The 17,531-nt window shown below is 41.9% G+C and overlaps 2 protein-coding genes across 3 annotated transcripts; both read right to left on the reverse strand.

Annotated features, from left to right (window-relative positions):
* Positions 1-75: 75 nt before the first annotated feature.
* On the reverse strand, positions 76-4,354 carry LOC110501411 (NADH dehydrogenase [ubiquinone] flavoprotein 3, mitochondrial). The gene is made up of 3 exons (XM_021578961.2): positions 4,017-4,354; positions 3,473-3,578; positions 76-438 (listed from the first exon to the last, which is right to left on the reverse strand). Exons 1-3 carry the CDS (start codon positions 4,059-4,061, stop codon positions 269-271), a joined length of 321 nt encoding a protein of 106 aa, XP_021434636.1. The 5' UTR covers positions 4,062-4,354; the 3' UTR covers positions 76-268.
* Positions 4,355-6,868: 2,514 nt separating this feature from the next.
* On the reverse strand, positions 6,869-15,531 carry LOC110501412 (fibrous sheath CABYR-binding protein). Of its 2 annotated transcripts, none has more exons than XM_021578962.2 (7): positions 15,401-15,531; positions 14,899-14,984; positions 14,228-14,327; positions 8,963-10,111; positions 7,516-7,579; positions 7,285-7,409; positions 6,869-7,198 (listed from the first exon to the last, which is right to left on the reverse strand). In XM_021578962.2, the coding sequence occupies exons 2-7, from the start codon at positions 14,941-14,943 to the stop codon at positions 7,167-7,169; spliced, it is 1,515 nt and encodes a 504-aa protein (XP_021434637.2). In that variant the 5' UTR covers positions 14,944-14,984; positions 15,401-15,531; the 3' UTR covers positions 6,869-7,166. The 2 variants fall into 2 exon arrangements, with proteins under 2 accessions (XP_021434637.2, XP_036814649.1); XM_036958754.1 differs by having other exon boundaries at positions 14,899-14,964; positions 15,401-15,486.
* Positions 15,532-17,531: the final 2,000 nt, after the last annotated feature.

Genomic DNA, 17,531 nt, shown 5'->3' on the forward strand with positions numbered 1-17,531 from the left:
TAAGAAATGTTAGATATTTTCTAACTTTATACAAGAGAAAAACCTCAAACATTACACAAATGTCAAAGCCTCATATCCCTTTCGTATAGTTTAATATCATACATTTCCTATAACAATTGCAAGCACGTCTTAGGGATCGTAAAGTAGAGGGGGAAATAATTCTTAAGACACCCGGGGCAGGTATGTTGGGCAGTGGGATCAGAGACATGGTGTCTGGGGATATGGGGTTGGGGTCATGTGGCCTGGTGTCCAGGCAGGCTGGGCCATCTCAGTGTCTGGGGGAGGGTCTGCCGGAGGAGGGCTGGGGCAGACGATACTTGGCCATCTCCAGGTCCAGGTCTGCGAAGGTGTAATGGTTGTAGTTGTGGTGCTGGAGGTTCTTGTAAGTACTGTTGTCGAAAGACTCGGGGGCTGGCGCTGGAGGTGCCGCTGCCACCTCTTAAGGGGTTAGAACACAAAAACGGGTATAAGAGAAAGCACAGTAATATAGGTAACCTGGCTGACCAAGGGGCTGGAGTTTAGAAAAATAAAACCATAACTCAAAAATATAGAAATAAGCAGTTTGCTGAATTAGTGAGTCCCTTTTGGTTTTTAGAGTCTTGTTCAGAACCCTATCAACCATCAAAACCTAGCAGAAAGACAGCACAGTGCTCCCTCCAACCCATTGTGTAAATCAAATTGAAGAATGACCGGGGTACTGCAGGCTACCATTACAAACCAAATTCCTTAACTTGCTCTGTGTGAGATTTTAAAATAAATCAGATCAAGAAGCAAGTATTGGCACCAGGATTGTCTTCGAAATGTTGTTTTATTTACACTAAGACTGACATTTTTTCCATTCACTATAACGGGGATCCTGTTTTCTGCAAACAATGCCTGCAGTACCACAGTCAGCCTTGAACATTCATGGCTTCAAATGAGAGGGGGCAGTTGTTCTCCCCTAGCTGGGCCAAAGTTTGTATTTAAACTATTTTGAAGATACTGTTGGATTTTCCAAACTCGCCGCACTCTTGCCAAAGAGGTAGGCTCACACTGCTCATAATAGCATATGCACAGATCAAATACAAGGCATGAACTCTGATTAAGGTGTTTACATGTGCCAATAATGAAAATAAATTCCTACAAAATAAGGGTAAAGTGTTCACATGACTAATGCCAAACTAGAAGAAGACAAGGAACACCTCAATCTGCACAATGCAGGCAAGGCAATATAAAATAAAATACAATACATTGCTATGTAATTAACATTCTATATGCAAATATAGATCCTAAGTCCCAACTGGGAACCATCAGTGCAGAGGTAAATGCAAGTAGAGCAGGGCCGAGTTGAAACGCAGCATTTAACGCAAACATGCGTCATGCACTTGGATGAAGTAGCCAAAATTATCGTGTGAAATGAGGAGTCTACTTTCACTTTAAGAATTTTGCATTATACACGGCAAGAATACTAGCTAGAGCAAATTAAATGGCATAATAAAATGACTGGGAGAAAAAAAACAAAGCAAAAGCACTTATGTTAGGCACTTTAGAGTATTAACATTTAACAGTACGTGTTATGTTATGAAAAACAACATTTAGAAGAAATATAGCCATCTGTGGATGGAAAGGTCCACAGAGGAGAGAAATACAAGGGTTTTATGGAGGTGTGGTGTATACCCTCAGAAGCCTCAATCGGTACTGCATCAACCAGGGCCTCTGCAATCAGCTCCTCTCCTGCTTCAGTCACAACAAGGGCGGTGTCTACCAGCTCCTCCTCCGCAGCTTAATCTACCAGCTCCTCTGCGGCAGCTTCAACTGGGGCAGCTTCAGCAACAGCCTTGGCTGGTGCAGCTTCTGCTGCAGCTTCAACGGGGGCTCCCGATGCAGCTTCAATAGGAGTTCAGCGTCAACTTTTACAGGGGCAGCTTCAGATACTTGTTCTACTGCTCCTCGAGCCTTGTGGGCAGCTTTCATGACAGCTTCTGGAGTGGCTTCTAATGCAGCCGCGACTTCTGGAGTTGTCACTTCAACCTCTGGGGCAGCAGAGATCTTAGGGGCAGAGTCTACCAGCTCCTCAGAACTTGCAGCTGAGCTGGGGCTGCTTCCTGGACTGGAGCGGGGTCAACCAGCTCAGCACTTGCAACCACTAGTGTGGTCACGTGAACCTCTTCGGCTACAACTTCTGTTGCTTTTTCCTTATCTTCAGTAACGGCATCCAGAGTCACTGCAGGTGTAGCCACTCGCACAGCTTCAGCAATGGCCATAAATAAATCTACTAGGATTGCTGGTTTTACTTCAGACTTGTCGTCTGTGGAGGACGATTCAGCCGATGGGGCTCTGTGTTCAGTGAGGCAGCAGCAGCCACTCCGGGTGGTTCTGCAGAGAATGGAATGTCTTCTGGCGCGGGAGCTTCAGAACATACAGTAAAAACAATCTCAGCGACAGGGGGAGCAGCATCCACGATTCAGTGGCAACATCGATTACAGGTGAGGCAAAATCGATGGGAGCAGCAATGTTAGCGACTGGGGCAGGTTTGGCGACAGCCTCCGCTTCAACTGGGGCCTCTGTCATGACTGCTTCAATGGCAATAGCATGGGCGACTGCTGTGGCCTCAGCGACTGGTGCAACGGCTTCTACTACTGGTGTTTCTGGTGCTGCAGCGTCCTCTGCTAAAGGAGCTGCAGTCTCTGCAACACTCTTAGAAGCAGGAGAAGCCACCTCAACAACTGGAGAACTACATCGACAGCAGGACTAGCCATTTCTTCGGCCACAGCAGTTTTACAGGCGTAGCTTCGGCATGGCTTGTGGAAATGGGAGCTGGTTCTGCAGATGCGGAATCTGCAACTACTATTGTTTCGGCAGTGACAGGGCTAGCCACTGTTTCGATTTCACCTAGAGCCTGTGCTGGGAAAAGTCCTGAGGCTGAAAGCTTAACAGGAAGGCAAATGTGGTCTTGTAGGCTAGTAGTGCTGCCCTCTCTTCTGAGGCCTCTAGGGCTGAGCAAATGGTACAGGTTACATAAAACTACCAAACAACATACAGAAAACTCACCTAACCCCAATGGTTCTGTAGAACTACAGAAATACAATTGGCTTTAGAAAATGGTCATGATTTATCTGTAAGATTCCAGGAATTTGGTCATTGGAGTAAGTTTGTTGGCACATAGTTTGAATCATGGAGACAATCCTGGTGCCAAGTGTGGGCTATACCAGAGAGAGAAATGTCATTCAGGTTTAGCTACTCAGGGGAAAATAAGAAGGACCTAGCAATGGCATATAACGTAAACCAGTATTTCCCAACTCCAGTCCTTGAGTACCCAAATAGCACACATTTTACCCCAGACAAACACACCGGAGTCAACCTGTCAACTAAGTTAATCATTAAGCTGAAACAGGTGAGTTTGTATGGGGCTACAACAAAAAAATGTGTGCTGTTGGGGGTTATTGAGCGCAGGAGTTCGGAAAAATGGACAAACAAAAACCTGTGCTCTTACTTGCAGCCTTCGCCTTTTTAACAGCTTTCTTTGGCTCCTCCACCTTGGTGCAGAATGCAGCCACAGAGGGGCACCTCAAAAGGACCCAGCTCTCTCGCTGGAGAGCCTGCACAGAAATAAATGCATTCCATTGTAAATGCAGCGTTCATTAGCCTTGGTGTAAGTCTATTTCTGCCCTCCTTATGGAATTGTCATGCTGACCATGTATGGCTTGACAAACATATCTGGGACCAGCCTAAGCACCCGTGCCCTGGCTCAGTTATTTAATGTGTTACCTAGCTATCATAATGAGCACGTCTTTTTTTTATTATGCATTATAAAATGTCATCACTACAATTTACGTCTAAATAAAAAGCCATAGGTGCAGCCAAGTCTCAAAACTTCAGCTAGCAGTCCAGCTCAGGTCAACAGGACCGGCGAAGTCGGTTGTTTAACAAAAATGTTTGGGGCTACGTTGATTACAAACCAATCATCTAACGAATAAGTTATTTCTAATATTACAACTGAAGAACAACATATTTAGACAATAACCAAAACATTTTACCTTGAGAGACCCCAGTCGTCCTAGCCAAAGTAAGGAAGTCGCCATTTTGGTGCTCCCTCTATTATTTTCCGTGGGGAAACCAAAGACGTGTACATACACATCATTGGCGTCTTTTCTTTTTTTCCTGTGTTTTTTTTTTTTTAATGGCGGTTGGCAACCGAAAGGTACATTACCGCCACCAACTAGACTGGATAGTATAAATCCATTACACTATGTGATTCAAAACGGGGAAAAATACTAATAAAATGATCCTGCCAACTAACCCTTCACTTAACAAAACTCACCGTTCCACTACCTTGCTTTCTTTGGCTCCTCCGCCTTGGGCGGGTGCAGGGTGCAGTTGCAGAGGGGCTCCTCAAAAGGCCAGAGCTCTCTTGCTGGAGAGCCTGCACAGAAATAAATAACATTCCATTGTTTTGTATTGTAAATGCAGCCTTCGTTAGCCTGGGTGTCTATTTCTGATCCTTTTCTGATCTACGCCAGGCCAACATCCACATATTGTGGCGAATAGCCTCTTCTTAGAAACCTAATGCGCATCTCCTACGGTGCAGTCTGAAAAACTGTCTTCTTAGAAGTCCTCTTTTTAATGGCTCAGGGTGGAAGCTGTCCCCCTGTAATATAGTATATCTGTCCGTTTCTTTTCTATACAGAGTTGTAAACAGGGTTCAATTTGATTTCTCAATCCACATATCGAGGTAATGAACACGTTGAGTGTCACATTCAATAGTGAATTTGAGATTGGGGTCAATGTCATTGAGTAGTGCCATAAAATCTGACAGCTCTTGTTCAGTTCCTTCCCATATGCAAAAAATGTCGTCAATATATCGATACCACTTCAGGACTTTATTCAAAATTGATTTTCGTTTTCATTATTAAAACGTTCTTCAAAAAGACCCGCATAAAGGTTCGCATAGCTCGGGGCGAATGTGGAGCTCATCGATGTTCCATTCGTTTGGAGGTAGTATTCATCATCAAACCTAAAATAGTTATACGTCAAAACATATTCTGCCAGCTCTAGAATGAAGTTTGTTGGTGGATATTCATTAGTATCTCTGTCTCCCAAAGTGTGCTAGTGCTGCCAGCCCCCCCACCCTCCACACACATACATGGGGGATGCTGGCATATAGACTCTCGACATCTAATGTGACCAGAATAGTCTTCTTTTAAACCCGTTATTGATGAGATCTTGTTTATGAAGTCTATAGAGTATTTTACATATGATGGCAATGCTTGCACGTGAGTTTTAATTAAAAAGTCTACAAAGTTCAACAATGGCTCTAGCATTGAGCCTATTCCTGCAACCACTGGCCTGCCTGGATAATTGCCTTGTGTTTTAAGGTTTGTGTAATTTCGGTAAAACGTACAGGCATGGACCTATGGCAGATTTGCAGTAAAGATATTCATATTCAGGTTGAGATAAGGTTGTTTAATAGGGCTTGCTCCAGATTAGAGCATATATCCCTTTGGAACACCTGTGTGGGGATCAACACTCAGTTTTCTGTAGACACGTTCAGTACTGAGTTGTCTCGGAATTTCTTCTTTATATTTTTCATAGTCGAAACAACCACAGCACCCTCCTTTTTCCTTCATCTTGTTCCTCTGTTGCCATGCACCTGCAAAGAGATTGCTCAGAGGTGCGAGTGCCTTTTGAATTTTGGGCCAAATAAAAAGTAGATTTTAGTAATTTATCAGATGCGTACAGGAGCAAATAGGGTTAAGTGCCTTGCGCTAGGGCACAGACAGATTTTTCACCTAGTCAGCTCAGGGATTTGAACCAGCAACCTTTTGGTTACTGGCCCAATACTAACACTAGGCTACCTGCTGCCCTATTTAAAAAAGTACACATTTTAAAGGAGGTTGGTGGCACCTTAATTGGGGAGGATGGGCTCATGGAAATGGCTGGAGCAGCATTAGTGGAATGGTATAAAATACAAAGACGGTTTCCATGTGTTTGATGCCATTCAATTTGCTCCCTTCCAGCCATTATTATGAGCCGTCCTCCCCTCAGCAACCTCCACTGATATGTTCCATCAATATACGGCACCCCAAATCTAATATGTGGACATACAGCATCTGTAATTAAAGGTTAAGGCAAATCTGTATTCATCTTATTCATAGGAATTTATGTGCAGTTGTACAATACATACACTGAGTGGTACACCACCCAATCCACAAAAATAGTTTGCTTCTACAGTGAGTCACATGACCGTGGCTTGCTATATAAAGCAGGCACACAGTTACTGTTCGAATGAACGCTAGAATGGAAAAAACGAGTGACCTAAGCGACTGAGCGTGGTATGATCATTGGTGCCATCTCAGAAACAGCAGGCATCTTGAGCTTTTCATGCACGACAGTGTCTAGGTTTACCGAGAACGGTGCGACAAATAACATCCAGGTAGCGGCAGCTCATTGAGAGGTCGAAGAACAGAAAGAATCATGCAAGATAACAGGCGGGACAAACAGGCAAATAACATCATCTCGGAACGCACAACTCGTCAGTCCTTGTCAAGGATGGGCTATTTCAGCAGATTGCCACACCGGGTTCTACTCTTATCAGCTAAAAACAAGAAGCGTCTCCAATTGGTACGCTATCACCAACAATGGAGTCCATTACCCATTCTGTCTGGTGTCAACAGTACAAGCTGTTGGCGGTAACGTTTCCATGCTCCAAATAATTCAGGCTGTCTGGGGGTAAAGGGGGGTCCGACCCAGTACTAGATGGGTGTCACTAATAAACTGGCCACTGATTGTGTATGGGTAGTCTCTTGACTTAAGCATTGCATGTGATGTACAATGATGACTTACAACATATTGATCCACTGTCGGATGAAACATGCAACGGAGACAAAAGTAAAACAATATGGATCAGTTTATTTTTCCCTTATCCAACTTAAACATTTCTGGATCTTCATCCTATGCAAAAGCATATTTCACAGCTCAAAGCGCAGCATCAGCTTGTCCTCCAACACGTACGTCTAATACAGACTAATTTGCTAGAGAATTTCTAGATATTCGGAAACAGCTGTATACCCCACAAACAAAATTAATGAACATGATTTGATATAGTAGCCTACGTAAATTATTACTAGATGTCCACTTCAAAGAACAGATTGACAGGAAAAGACAACAGAAAAGTTGACTGGTGATGTTTACTTGGGGGCAACTTCCTCCAACTTGGGCTCTGAAGAAGGAGAGAAAGGGTGTGAGATGAGAATTCTATGTAACGCATTTTTTTTAAAGATTCATGACCTTTATAAAACTACTAACCTGGGAACTTGAACTCTGGGAAAGCTGTGAGGTCACCACCGCCATACAGCCTCTGGAGTTTAGTCAGCTCTTCTGCCAAGTTCTTCTCATATGCAGGGCCTGCATCTACCAAACCACCACTAGCCCTGAGAGAGAAAAATAGGCCTAAACGTCAGCTTGATGACAAAGGGTGTGATTGTAAGCAAAACCGAAGCGCTAGCCACACACAAAAAAAATAACTCTGTCACTTACGCGCTCTTTGAGGAATACTCGCGGATCGAATGCAGGAATAGCTTCTGGATGGGGTCCAGTTGAGCTGAGAGTCCAAGAAAATACAATTATTTTCCATTCATTCACAGAAATTCCAACTATGACCATGCCCCTTTGGCTTAAACCATATGATAAAAAAAAAAACAAATCACATCTGTGACCTAAACCCTCATGCACAAAACAGCACCTGGGAGTGGTAGACAGTATAGCATCTACAGGGGTAAGAGAGGAAAGGATTGAGTGTGAAAGGTCAGGTAACAGGTTAAATAAGTTCCGTGTCATGCTAGGCATCACAAGTTCATAGCATCACTTGGCAGACACTGGATCTATATTTGAGATTGAGATGTCCAATTTAAATCCCTGCATAACCAATTCATGTACATAAAAAAAGGTAATAATTGACAACCTCTTCCCCTACTCATGTTTAATTCCACACACAGCAACCAAGGTGCAAACTCAAACTCACCGAGTGCATTGACCACAAAGTGGATGGAAAGTTGACATTTCCAAAGTAATCTCATACAGCACCAAACAAATACAGAAGTGAGGGGATCAATTACAGATAACTGATATCATGCACCTCCTGGGTAAAACAAGTGCGACAAGGGAAGAGTAGGAAATCAGACCCCATTTCACAATGTAATCCGTCAGTAGCTGCCCAGAGGCAACAGACTGGCCAAAACCCTGGTCGGTTAGTATGACCATAACATTACTTTTGACAGTACACAGTAACTTTAGCATTAACCGTACAAATAATCTTTAACATAAACACGCCAAACAGTAGTTTTAATTATAAAAAAACAAAATTAGGGGCATTGAGAATCAAGTCTTTGAAACAATGTTTGGTGAAGGGAATAGAGGACGAGGATATGAGGAGTTGTGCAAATACATTAATTGGCAGGTAAATGACATCACAATGATCAAGTGAAAATAGAAAGGAGAGGCTGAGAAACAAAGATGAGGGCAGTTCAGAATTAGTGAGTGCTGGAAAAATATGGCAAAATAAAGTGCGGAAAGACACTGAGCCAAGCAGATCAGTGCAGGCCATCACAGATGAACCCATGAGAAAATGATGATGCATCCAGATGCATGCATCAAGGTGGTCAAAGCAGCATGGTTACAAGTTAATGCACACAATCCCAGAAGGACCACAAATACAAAGAGGAGAATGGGGTTGTGTGGCTTGAGTCTACATGGCTGGAATGTAGAAGTGTGGTAGCATGGAGTAAATAAGCCCACTAAAAAAGATAAGCCAATAAGCTGCCCAATGCAAGAACAAAAAGCGCTTTTGTGATTTGGGGTATCTTTACAAGTTATCCTTACAGTTATAATATATTAACATCAAATGGGAATACAAATATGACTGTTGGTAGACTGTAGGGTCCACAGAGAGGAGAGAAGGGTTTAGGGGGAGGGGGGGGGTGTATACCCTCAGAAGCCTCAATCGGTACTGCATCAGCCGGGGCCTCTGCAATCAGCTCCTCTCCTGCAGCCTCCGCCACTACAGGGGAGGTGTCTACCAGCTCCTCAGTGGCAGCGTCAACGTGGGCAGCTCCAGCTACAACCTCTGCAGTAGCTTCAGCCACAAGCTCAGCTACAACAGGGGCTTCGGCTGCAGCTTCAGCGGGGGCAGCTTCAGCCACATCTTCTGCAGCAGCTTCAACTGGGTCAGCTTCTACTGGAGCCTCTGCTACGGCTTCAACATGGGCTTCAGCCGCAGCTTCAACGGGGGCATCTTCTACAGCAGCTTCAACTGGGTCAGCTTCTACTGGAACCTCTGCTACGGCTTCAACATGGGCTTCAGCCGCAGCTTCAACAGGGGCAGCTTCTGCAGGGGCGACCTCTACTGGGGCTTCAGCTGCTGGTGCAATGGCTTCAGCGGGTGCAACGGCTTCGACAGCGGGTGCGTCTTCAGTGGCAGTTTCAACAGCGGGTGTGGCAACTTCAGCTGCAGCAGGACCAGCAGCTTCAAAGGCAGGGGTGGCTTCAACTGCAACGGCTTCAGCTGCAACAACGGGGGCAGCTTCAGCTGCAATGGCTTCAACTGCAATGGCTTCAACTGCAATGGCTTCAACAGCGGGGGCAGCTTCAGCAGCAACAACGGGAGTGGCTTCGGCTGCAATGGCTTCAACAGCGGGGGCAGCTTCAGCAGCAACAACGGGGGCAGCTTCAGCTGCAATGGCTTCAACTGTAATGTCTTCAACAGTGGGAGCAGCTTCAGCAGCAACAATGGGAGTGGCTTCGGCTGCAATGGCTTCAACTGCAATGGCTTCAACAATGGGGGCAGCTTCAGCTACCAGAGCAGCGGCTGGAGTCGGTGCAGCGGCTTCAGCAACTGCTTCACCTGAGAGGGCAACGGTTTCTACAACTGGTGTGGCTTCGACTGCAGCGGGAGCTGCTACAGCTTCAGCGGTGGCGACAATTGGCTCTGCGGCAACTGCTTCAAAAGGTTTGAGGGTGGCAGCAAGTTCTGCTGCGGCAGCAGCTGCTGGTGTCGCGTCTTTCCTGGGAAATTCCACATATGTTCTGTGTGGGACAAGCTTCTCTATATCGAAGTATGTTTTGCCCTGGGACTTTTCTAGGACGGAGGAGGGGTGAAAACAAAGGATTTATTTACTTCTATTCATACTCTATGTAGTCTAAAAGGCTTGGACACCAACTTTTCCATAAAAATGTGGACGAAACTTACCCAGCACAACATGGCTACCCCCAGAGTATTCAAGAATGTCCCTTTGCAAGACACATATGGTGACTAGACAAGTGTCAAATTTCAAGCATGGGTACAAAAAGTGTTGTTGTAATATTAAAATGGACTGCTGGTGGCACATTAATTGTGGAGGACAGCTCAGTAATGGCTGGAATGAGCACACTTAACGGTATAAAAACACAGTTTGATACTAATCCATTCCAGACATTATTATGAACTGTCCCCCTCTCACCAGCCTCCTAAAAACCCCAAATGTGAATCAAAGTATAGTTTCATAATTGAAGTGCTTATGTGCCACTAAACAAAAATTGGCAACTAGATAAGACTAACTTTAATTGACAATTCAACTTAAGGATATAGGTATTTGAAAAATAACAGATTTATATGCCTATTACTGAAAGTTGAGAAATGTTGACACCTGGGGAAGGAAGACTTTAAATTCAAAATGTTCACCACAACTTAATATTTTTTTTTAAATGGTTAAACTAGCCAAGATAATTGCTCAAATTGTGGTACAAGTAGCAGGCAGAAAAAAAATCTCTAGAAGATTCAGAATTTTAGATTTTTCAGCCTTTATGCTCCAGGGAACCAAGAACATTTGAGCGTCACTTTCCCTTCAGCATGTAGGCCTAGATGACTTCAGTTAGATTATCATCTTCAGTTCTTCTCCAAACATCTTCTTGACTTCTGCCAATGTCTTTGGCACCTACTGTACACACCGTCTTCAGCATCTGAAACCTTTCTTCTATGCAACTTCATAATGACAGTGCTGGTCAATCTTCAGTAAAGGCAGGATTATGGAGTGATTAGTTATGGAAATGTTCCACAATACTTCATATTTAAAAGTCTCACAACAAATAGAAATCTTCTGGGACAAATGGAGTGGTCATGTCACAAGTGTGGTGTTTAATCAGCCAGATTGGGGTGTTTATTCAGTCTTGCCATCACTGGGTATTCATCCTCTTCTTCCTGGGGCAACAGATTAATGCCGAACTGGGCCCTTTTATTACAGCTAAATGAAATCTCTAGATGGTTCACAGCCTAGTCTCTCACTTTGTCATGGTGTGCCAAGTATTTGATGCCTTTGTAAAATATCCAACAAAATGATGCAAAAGGGTCAGTTTCTGGAGTTAGTCAGTCTATTTGCCTAATTATACTTGTACCACAATTTGAGCACTCTCACTGTGCTCAAGAATTGACATCTGCTCTAGTGATGGGAATTTGGGCTCTTTTTACTGACTGATCTTTCTCTCGTCCAGTCAAAATAACAAATATTTTGACTCATTTCATTCATTCGAGTCCGTTGATGCCAAGAGCACGCAGGGCACCCTGCTGGCGAACAATGATCTAAACTTGAGTCATGATTCTACAAGCTTCTCATTCAAATGTTGCTCACCATAGGGGGCTTATTGGAGCGGTCACTTGTGACAGACTTGTAAAAGTGTGCTTAAAAACAAAGTATCGTAAAACTTTAAATTTTTTAAACTGAGCATGGCGACATATTTCAGCAAATAAACACCCGTTTCAAATAAACTTAGGGTCTAAATGAGATTACCATGGACAAAGCCTTTGATTATTGCCACAGTCATGTGCATTAAAAAATAAAACACCTAACTCAAGCTAGCAGTGATGAAATCCGCAAAGCAAAATTCTGTCGAGGCAACAGCCAGGCATTTTGGAATAGATCCAAAACAGAGATGCATGAAGTCGAACTTCAACGTTTAGGCGGTGGGCCGAAGCAAGCTATCTGCTTTAGCTTTCGAGATGATCGATCTCTGTTGAGGGGGAGCTGGTTTTTGCATATCGTGTCTATTTATTCTGAACATATTTCCATTTATTGGTAATGTCAATTCTTGCACATTTTTGCAAAAAAAATTGCTTTTTTGTTAGAGAAAAACTTAACCGTAAACCAATCAAAATCCATATACTAGCCATGGTACTAACTCCTCCAACCACGTTATCCGTACCTAAGGAAGTAGAAAGCTGGTGATAGCTCGAGAGAGACCTCTGTCCGACAAACTGCCATTATGTAGTCTTATTCTTATATTCTCAATCTTCGAACTATTTAGTTATAGAAATGCGATACCATCAATGCAATATATAAAATGACTCCCAACATAGAACGCAGCAACCTTAGTAATGTATTTTTGTAATTTTCTACATGGTAGAATAGTAAAAGACATCAAAACTATGAAATAACACATGGAATCATGTAGTAACCAAAAAAGAAATATTATAAAATATATTTTGATTTGTTTAGTAGCCACCCGTTGCCTTGATGACAGCTTTGCACAATCTTGGCATTCTCTCAACCAGCCATGTTATAAGTTAATTTGTGGAATTTCTTTCCTTAATGTATTTGAGCCAATCAGTTGTGTTGTGACAAGGTATGGGTGGTATACAAAAGATGTACCAAAAAAAACAACAACAAAAAAAACACTTCCTTGGTTACTGCATGATTCCATATGTTATTTCATAGTTATGAAGCATTCTGCAGCGATAGGCCATCCCATCTGGTTTGAGCTTAGTGGGAAAATCATTTATTTTTCAACAGGACAATGATGCAAAACAGACCTCCAGGCTGTGTAAGGGCTATTTGACCGAGAAGGAGAATGATTGAGTGCTGCATCAGATGACCTGGCCTCCACAATCACCCGACCTCAACCCAATTGAGATGGTTTGGGATGAGTTGGACCGCAGAGGCAAGGAAAAGCAGTCAACAAGTGCTCAGCATATGTGGGAACTCCTTCAAGACTGTTGGAAAAGCATTCCAGGCGAAGCTGGTTGAGAGAATGCCAAGAGTGTGCAAAGCTGTCAAGGCTGGTCAAGGGTGGCTACTTTAAAGAAAATATATTATTTAAATATATCTAAAATATATTTTTTATTTGTTTAACACTTTTTTGGTTACTACATCATTCTGTGTTATTACAGAGTTTTGATCTATTCACTATTATTCTACAATGTAAAAAGAAAAGAAAAACCCTTGAATGAGTAGGTGTGTCCAAACTTTAACTGGTACTGTATATACAGCGCCTTCGGAAAGTAGTCAGACCCTTTGACTTTTTCCACTTTGGTATGTTACAGCCTTATTCTAAAATGGATTAAATAGTCCCCCGGCTCTAGGAAGAGTCTTGGTGATTCCAAACTTCTTCCATTTAAGAATGATGGAGGCCACTGTGTTCTTGGGGGCCTTCAATGCTGCATACATTTTTTGGTACCTTTCCCCCAGATCTGTGCCTCGACACAATCCTGTCTCAGAGCTCTATGGACAATTCCGTCGACCTCATGGCCTGCTTTTTGCTCTTACATACCTTTCCAAATCATGTCCAATCAATTGAATTTACCACAAGTGGACTCCAATCAAGTTGTAGAAACATCTCAAGGATGATCAATGGAAACTGGATGCACCTGAGCTCAATTTTGAGTCTCATAGCGAAGGGTCTGAATACTTATGTAAATAAGGTATCTATTTCTAAATGTGTATAAATTTGCAAAAAAAATCTAAAAACCTGTTTTCTCTCTCATTATGGGGTATTGTGTGTAGATTACTGATTTTTATTTTATCCATTTTAGAATAAGGCTGTAAAGTAACAACATGTGGAAAAAGTCAAGGGGTCTTAATACGTTCCCTAGGCACTTGCATCTACCTCCCATCCCAGCACATGGGCTGTTAGTCTACACTTGTTGTTTACTTAGCATTTAACAAATACAATTTGATTTGACTCTAGCGCCGCAGGAGCATATACCAACCCTTCTGTCAGCAGGTCAAACAAACTACTTAAATGAACGAGTCACTCAAATCATCAAATCTTATTGGTCACATACACATGGTTAGCAGATGTTATTGCGAGTGTCGCGAAATGCTTAAATGCACAACTAATCATGACTCGAGTACGTAAAAAGCGTTGTTCAAAAAGAACCAATCGTTCGTGAACTCCACATCACTAATCTGCTCAAGTATCATACACTACAAATAATTGTACTTACTCTCTGAACTGCTCTTCTTGGGCTTCTTGGGACCACCAGCATTCGTGCATAAGGCAACAGCTGCAGGAGCTCTCCTCAAAGAGCTCTCCGCCTGCACGCACTGATCAAAGTACACACGAATTAGTGACAATTCACATGACGTCAACAAACGAATAATTGTCAGACAAAACTTGATTTGCAGTTAGTTAACGGTCAATGTTGAGTTGGTTGGCTATTACATTTAAGCGCAGATATGTTAGCTATAGCAGAAGACTAGCTACTCCTACTAGATTCGTGCCATGGCGAGTAGGCCCCACCACCCAGCCATCTAGCTGGCTAACATCAACGTTTACGTATAGAAAGTTAGCGAGCGGTCACAATCTTAAATAAATAGCTGATATAGCTATATACTTTGACAACTTGTTTACTCACTCAATATTTTCTCATATTCTAAATTAACCACGTGTGCACTTGATATGAAAAGTATACAGCTAACGTTAGCTGGATAGCTAAGTTATCTAACGTTTGCTAGCGCTTTCCATGTTTCTAAAATCCAATCAAGCGCACAACTCAAGTTTTTCTCAGCACAAATGGAAAAACAAAGGAGCAGGTTATTATAGGTGTCTTTTCGAAAACAACGGTGCGTTAAAACTTTAAAGAATACTGTGGTTATGTGCATGACATTTCATTACCTTGAGAGAGCCAAGTCGCCCTATCCTCAGCAAGGAAGCCGCCATCTTTGCGCTTTAAAATCCTTCCTATGGAAACACTGCTTGATCTGTGTGTGTGTTTTAATAACAAAACAAATAAAAATATATTCCATATTTTTTTTATCATCACTTTATAACAGAATGCATGTGATCATTGTTAGGGAAGTGAGTTAACAATTAACAAATATGAAACGTGTGCATTGAAGCAGTAATAACAATAGTTATTACACGTCTGCAATATAGAACGATTACATGATTGATAATTTATGCGATTGCCAGTTTGTATTTTAATTCTTCTTTACGAATGTGAGCTCGGGGCCAATATGCCGTTGCCATAAATTCAGTGAAAGTTTTACAAACTTTAGTAAAGTTCAATGGCTTCTTTAGTCAGGAAGCATCCTCAAACTAAGGTTCGACCAATGGTGGATATTTGCTATATTTCTATAGCCTAGCTATGAAGTTAGAATTAAAATAGGATATCTACCAATAGGTCTGGAAGGGCAAATCTTGAAGCTCCTGTCTGCCTGGTGGTCACAGCATCAAGCGGCTTTACGTAACAGAAGCTCAACCAGTGACAGTACACGCCCCCTCCTCCAGTCGGAACACATCAGTGCAATGAAAGTGCTTGTGGCAAAGATAACAGCAAATATTTTTTATAACTAACCCATTGTTCTATCAGTGTAACAGTGTGCAACAGTTTTTATATAACTTTCAACATAATATCAACATTTATAATGCACAGTTGATGGAAGCTATCAAGTTTGTTTTCCGCACTTCCTTTTGTTTTCATACTGCTTTTGTATTCAGGTCCAGCTGCATAACACATGAAACAGTTTTTCAACTCATCTTGACATGAGTTATGTAAATCTCTATTCAGGCAATAGTTTTCTCCCTTGTTAAAGTCACCTTACTTATTTTAAAGCAACAAAGCTCAGTTCATAATTCAAAGAAGTGTACATTTTGTTCTTTGATGACGTAAATGAGGTGCGACAAATTCTTTCGCACATCTGTCACAGAGTTTCAGGTGCAACATCACAAAATTTCCGGAAACGCTTGTGAAGCAGACCAGGTCAGGATTTTATTAGTAAATGAGAGAAGTTAACATTTCTTCCATGGTTAATTTGATCGAAATCTAAAGGTACAAACTAGATTCGACCGTTAGACCCGATTATGTGTTTCTGTGCATGAGTTTATTAGCTCGCCAACGTCGCCATGGCAACGCCCACAAGCGTAATCGAGGATGTATACTGGAGAAGCAGTTTCTAATTATCTTCATACTGTACTGTCTTTGCTTCTATGCTGGTCCGTGCTATCACGAATCATTGGGACGTCCCTACCATATAAATATTAATGAATAGAACGGGCTTGGAAGCTCTAACCCTGGCAATTGAATTTCCTCATTTGTTGTTCTATTATGACTAAGTACGTTTGTTTTCAGAATTTAACAAATAAGAAGTAGGCCTGTCTTTTATTTCAATATTCTACTAATCCACAAGGATTTATAAAACCATATGTTTAATACTTTTAATATTTCCATCAATAATTAGTCAATTATTGCACCTGATTTTGACCCTGAAAATATGACTTATATTTTATCTTAAAGCTTTTCAGCAATTAACTAAATGTGTGCAGTAAGAATGAGAATGATGGAGGCCACTGTGTTCTTGGGGACTTTCAATGCTGCAGAAATATTTTGGTACCCTTCCCCAGATCTGTGCCTCAACACGATCCTGTCTCGGCGATCTACGGACAATTACTTCGAATTCATGGCTCGGTTTTAGCTCTGAATGTCACTGTCAACTGTGGGACCTTATATAGACAAGTGTGTGCCTTTCCAAATCATGTCCAATCAATTGAATTTACCACAGGTGGACTCCAATCCAGTTGAAGAAACATCTCAAGGATGATCAATTGAAACAGGATGCACCTGAGCTCAATTTCGAGTCTTATTGCAAAAGGTCTGAATACTCAGTAAATAATGTAATTCTGTTTTTTACTTGTAATAAATTTGCAATCATTTCGAATAACCTATTCAGGTATTTTGTGTAAATTGATTCAGGAAAAATGATTTAATACATTTTAGAATAAGGCTGTAAATTAACAAAATGTGGAAAATGGGAAGGGGTTGAATACTTTCCGAATGCACCGTATCTACTGTAGGATCAGATGATGGAAGAGAGCAAGGTACACCCTTTGTTTTTATCGATGGTCTAACTCCTCCCTTAACAGAGCCAAAAATGAGGCAATATGCTTATTTCTAGCACTTAAATGGTTTAGGGACCGTGTAAAAGTCCAATATCTGTGATTACATGTCAGCAAAAATATATCTGTTTTTGCATTCCTATTCATGGGGGTTAGCCCTATATGAAGATTACACACTGTATAGGGCTTCCAGTTTTTAGTTACTAAAGGTGCAATATTTGACCCATTTCAAACCAAATTTGATTTGTCATATGCGCCGAATACAACAGCTGACCTTACCATGAAATACTTACTTACAAGCCCTTAACCAACAATGAAGGTCAAGAAATAGTTAGGAAAATATTTTCTAAATAAAATAAAATGAAAAGTAACACAATAAAATAACAATAACGAGGCTATATACAGGGGGTACA

The sequence above is a fragment of the Oncorhynchus mykiss genome, chromosome 22, assembly GCF_013265735.2.
Source record: "Oncorhynchus mykiss isolate Arlee chromosome 22, USDA_OmykA_1.1, whole genome shotgun sequence".
Lineage (NCBI taxonomy): Eukaryota > Metazoa > Chordata > Actinopteri > Salmoniformes > Salmonidae > Oncorhynchus > Oncorhynchus mykiss.

Bases quoted from the DNA above. Each gene is read 5' to 3' on its own strand.
- LOC110501412 (XM_021578962.2), bottom strand. From the start codon at position 14,943: ATGGCGGCTTCCTTGCTGAGGATAGGGCGACTTGGCTCTCTCAAG. The intron at 10,112-14,227 runs GTAAGTACAATT...CCTCCGTCCTAG, and splicing joins CAAGAAGAGCAGTTCAGAGA to AAAAGTCCCAGGGCAAAACA. The intron at 7,199-7,284 runs GTTAGTAGTTTT...CTCCTTCTTCAG, and splicing joins CCCAGAGTTCAAGTTCCCAG to AGCCCAAGTTGGAGGAAGTT.
- LOC110501411 (XM_021578961.2), bottom strand. From the start codon at position 4,061: ATGGCGACTTCCTTACTTTGGCTAGGACGACTGGGGTCTCTCAAG. The intron at 3,579-4,016 runs GTAAAATGTTTT...ATTTCTGTGCAG, and splicing joins GACGACTGGGGTCTCTCAAG to GCTCTCCAGCGAGAGAGCTG. The intron at 439-3,472 runs GTAAGAGCACAG...TAACCCCTTAAG, and splicing joins TAAAAAGGCGAAGGCTGCAA to AGGTGGCAGCGGCACCTCCA.